The sequence below is a fragment of the Poecilia latipinna genome, unplaced genomic scaffold (assembly GCF_001443285.1).
Source record: "Poecilia latipinna isolate Pla-1442-1.1 unplaced genomic scaffold, P_latipinna-1.0 Scaffold2372, whole genome shotgun sequence".
Lineage (NCBI taxonomy): Eukaryota > Metazoa > Chordata > Actinopteri > Cyprinodontiformes > Poeciliidae > Poecilia > Poecilia latipinna.
The window spans coordinates 36,888-41,478 of NW_015114988.1; the positions used below are offsets into that span (position 1 = coordinate 36,888).

General features: G+C 40.8%; 1 protein-coding gene across 1 annotated transcript in view; it reads left to right on the forward strand.

The window, feature by feature from the left end:
- Positions 1 to 4,591, forward strand: part of e2f8 (E2F transcription factor 8) — a 16,930-nt gene that overhangs the window by 6,960 nt on the left and 5,379 nt on the right. The window contains 8 exon segments of the mRNA XM_015019089.1: positions 108 to 224; positions 227 to 406; positions 636 to 773; positions 1,667 to 1,876; positions 1,960 to 2,041; positions 2,675 to 3,167; positions 3,768 to 4,037; positions 4,113 to 4,236. Of these exon segments, the coding sequence (XP_014874575.1) occupies positions 108 to 224; positions 227 to 406; positions 636 to 773; positions 1,667 to 1,876; positions 1,960 to 2,041; positions 2,675 to 3,167; positions 3,768 to 4,037; positions 4,113 to 4,236 (1,614 nt within the window).

The following is a 4,591-nucleotide window of genomic DNA, read 5'->3' on the forward strand; positions in this document are numbered from 1 at the left end:
TTCTGATTTTTTTTTCTAGCAATATCTCAAGAATATCTAGCAATTTTTAAACTTTTTAAACACTGAAATTTATAGGGATATTTTCTAGAGTTTTTTTCTAACAATTTTTTCACTTTTGAAACTCAGAAATGTTGTAGTCTGTCAGACATTTACTCCTTTCTGTTCTACGTAGAGTATCCCTGATAATAAATCCATTCATGGTGATTTTAAATGTTTTCTCTCTCTATCCTTTCTTTCTTTCCAGCATCGGTTAACAGTAGGAAGGATAAATCTCTTCGGGTGATGAGCCAGAAGTTCGTCATGCTGTTCCTGGTCTCCAGCCCTCATGTGGTCAGTCTGGACGTTGCTGCAAAGATCCTGATAGGAGAAGATCATGTTGCAGATCAGGACAAGAGCAAGTTCAAGAGTGAGTACAGAAACGGGACTTTCTTCAATCTCTGGACAAACAGTTCATCAACTTATGATTAATTCTTGATTAAAGTTTTAAAATTGGTTCAAATCGGTTAACTAGTAATGTATGTCAACGTATGAGAGCCATTGCAGATGGAGAAGAAGAGGAGTAACTACTTTAGTTCTGTAAAATGATTGCTTGTGTTGACAGTAGACGGTTTAACTGCTTGCTTGTGTGTTTGCAGCCAAAGTGAGGCGGCTGTACGACATAGCCAACGTGCTGCGGAGCCTCAAGCTGATTGAGAAATTCCACATTACGGAAGCAGGAGGAAGGAAACCGGCCTTTAAATGGATCGGACCGGTAGAACTTCCACCAGTTCAAGGTATCGACCCAAATCTTTCCTCGCACAGTAATTCATGCATGAAACACACTAAGAGGTTTGGAAAGTTTACAGAAAGTCAAGTTATCATTTATTTTGTGTTTCAGCATTTAAATTGAGCAGGAACATCTTTTACTTTTACACAAATCGATTTGTTCAACAAAATGAATAATTATTTTTCCTACTGGCTCAATCTACATAAAATAAAAGCGGTCTTGCATTTATACGTTAGTCATTAAAACTGGAAAAAAAAATTTTAAATTTGTATTTTTGTTCTTTGACGTATGACGGCATATTAGGGTCATTTTAGATAGAAAAATTTCCCCAAACAAACTTCTGAAATTAATTTTGGAAAATTTATAGAAAATAAGGAAACTTCAGGGTTTCAGTAGTTGAGAATTTACAAGAAAAAGAAAAAAAAATTAGAATAAAGCCAGAAATTTTGAGATTAATCTGAGGAATTTTCTAGAAAAACCATTTGAAGACATAAATGTGTGGAGGAAAAAATTAATACAAAAAATTTTACTTGAAACGCAGAAACTTCCAAAGTTTTCCAGAAAATTAATCTCAACATCTTCTTGCAAATTTTCAACTTTTCAGAAATTTAAAAAGATTTAGAAATTTTCTAAAAAATTTCTGAGATGAATCTAAAAATGTCTGAGCCTTTGGGCTGAAATTTACTCCTATTTACATTAAGTTGAGCTATTTTTTTTAGTTTAAATTGGCCCTGAAATAGAATGTAAAATACCATCACAAGAATTTATTAATAACAGTAATAAATTATGTCTTGTTTTAGTTTCTATTGTTTTTAATCTGGAAAAGTTAGAAAACTTGAAAAATTAGTGATTCATCTCTTTTTGGTTACAGAATTTCCTTTTCTCCATCTTCTGTAACAGATTTGTCAAAATCCTCGTCCGAGTTTCCATCCCAGAAGAAACGAGTCCTTGAACCGTCTGTGGAAAACTGTGCCAAAAACCTGTTTCCTTCGTCGGGGGCCAAGCGCAGCTTCACGCGGCACCCGTCCCTCATAAAGCTCGCGAAAAGCATTCAGGACGACCGGCGGAAAATCAACTCCGCCCCCAGCAGTCCCACCAAGTGTGTCCTCGGTCAGTAGGGGGCGCTGGAAGGAGGCACCTCTCTGGTTTTCAGGCTGTCAGATTAACACATTTATTTCCTCCTTTGTTCTCAGGTGATCCAGCTAACGTGGATGTTCCCAGCAAAATGGCCCAACTTGCTGCTATTTGTAAAATTAAACTTGATCAGGAGTCGAGGTGAGATGGAGCCGCAGAACGATAAATCAAATTTATTTTTGGAAAATCTGTATTTTTTTCATTGATGCACTCCTTGGGGTTTTACAGCTTCTGTTTTTAAAACATTTTGTTTGTTTTTATGTTTCTCTTTGGGTTTTAACTGCTTCTAAAAACAGAACAAGCTCTTTAAAAAACACCTATATGGTTTTGGCAATAAGTTAATGTTTTTTAGTGTCTGGAAAATGAACAAAAACCTTTGGACTGTAACCTCACAAAGCACGGCCTGTTACCTAGCAACCCCAGCAAAGGCCTGGCCCGTTGCCTAGCAACCCAAGATGAGCTCCAGCATATTTGGTCAACTGGTTTTGCAGAGACTGAAATCTCATTATGCAAGAAAAATTTTGTGCAAAAATGTAATGAACATGTTTAAACCTTTCCCAACCTGTTCAGGGAAGCATAATGGATAATTTTATAAACTATGTTGTGTCTGATATTCTCACTTAGCGTTTTCCGTTACTCTTGGTAAACCATTTCTTGTCCACTGCAGATTTGCCAAACAAAGTTTTTTGTTTCAGTAGCCAGCTTAGCAGACTGATTTTGTGTCAAAATGAGGAGAAAGCTGGTTCCTGACCCAGAGCTCTGCCTCTGTTCCAGGCCAAAAGAAACTCCAGCCGCTACAGAGAGAGACCCGGCAGCAGAGAGGTTACCGCCACCCGCCTGCGGTCACATGGACCCGCCCAAAGTGCCGCTAACAGCACCGAGTCAGGAGCCTGGAGTCCACCTAACGCCGCGCACGCCGCTAGCAGGACAGGCTGCCGGCGCCGTCACCTTCATCCCGACGCAGTGTTCGCCCCTGATCCCCGTCCTGCTGCCTCAGCAGCGGGGCAACGGGCCCTACGCCGTCTACCTGCACCCGTCCTCCCTCAGGTCCAACGCTCTGTCCAGGCCGCAGCCCACGAGCCTCGCGGTGCGCTCCATGACGTTCGAGGACAAAACCGGCCAGAGTCCGAGCGCGCCGTCTGCGGCGAAGAGCCGACCGGCGTCCAGGGAGTCCGACCGCAGTCCTCTGACGCTCAAACGCCAACGTTCGGGTTCCACCGCAGAGAGCAGCCCCTCGAAAGCCAGGCGGCCCGACCCCAACTTTAAGGTAAAGACATGCATGGAGGGCGGTTGCCATGGTAATGTTCACTATTTTCATTTAGAAGGGCGTATCCTTAAAATGCCTTAAATTCATTTTAAAAACTGTCTTTTAATGTTATTCCCTTGTAAGTTAGTTTTCTCTTATTTCAAGTTCTAAGATATTTGCACTAGAAACTAGACTAAAATATTTAGATTTTTGTTTTTGCAGTGTAGTCTTTTAATCAAATATTAAATTGCACCTAAATACAAAACTGCTCAGTTTCTATAATCAAGCACATTTAAGCACTCGCCAAACCTTTAAAGCAACTAATTGAAATTTAAATACTTTTAAGGATTTTGTGTTTTTGCAGTGCATTTCTAAAATGTAATTTGCAGCTGGAACCAGATATTTTCACACAGACACATTTTTAAGTCACCATTTCAGTTTACCTCGTTCCTGCTGCAGAATGCCGATACCAAGACATTATTGATAAAATAAATGATGTCATAACTGAAACATTTTTGATGCTTTTAGCTGGAAAAGTTTGAAAACTCACCATTATAGCTTGATTTTCCCTGAGGCGTCGGCGTCTGAACCCTGACTTTGACGTTTCCTCGCTCTGTGCAGGACGGCTCTCCGAAGCTCGGTGAGATCCTGCAGGCCCGCCTGAAGGCGCGACGCGGCGCTCACCTCGTCAGCCGGCCCTCGCCTCGCGCGCTCCACCTGGACCCGGAGTTCGTCAACACCCCCGGCGGCGGCGGCGCTGCCGGCCCAACGCTGGAGCACAGCCTGGAGAACCTCCTGGACAGAGACGACAGGCCGGTGACCTCTGACCTCGAGGCGGGTTTCACGCCGGTCCGGGCGGTGCCGCTCACACCCGGACAGATCCACTCTGAGGTGAGCGATCGGCTCCGCTGGGTTCAGGGGGGAAAACCGTTTGGTTTAACATCCAGTCCGTCTCGTTCTCTACAGACTTTGGTTCCAGCCGGATATTTAATCCCAATTTCTCAGCAATCCCTCATCAGCTACAAGGAATTACAAAACTCTGGAGAAGAAAGCAACAAGTCCTCTTACATCTACCAAACTCCGACTGCAGGTGAATACCTCCACCTTAATCCCAGATTATGAGCGGCCATTTTATTTAAAAAATGCAGTTTTCTCTCATAAAGGGTCGACCGTGTTCCTATAGCAGGAAGGACAAAATTTTTATAATATGTTGAATTTAAAAAATACAACTGAGTATTAGGGCGATGCTAAGAAAATAAGAAAAATAAAATTATGAGAATAAATTTGAAATAATAAAAGAATAAAGTTTTAATATGTCAACTTTATTCCCATATTATTTCTTCTTTATTCTTGTTTTTTTTTTTTTTTTTTTTTTTTTTTTTTTTCTTTTTTTTTTTTTTTTATTTTTTTTTTTTTTTTTTTTTTTTTTTTTTTTTTAAATTTTT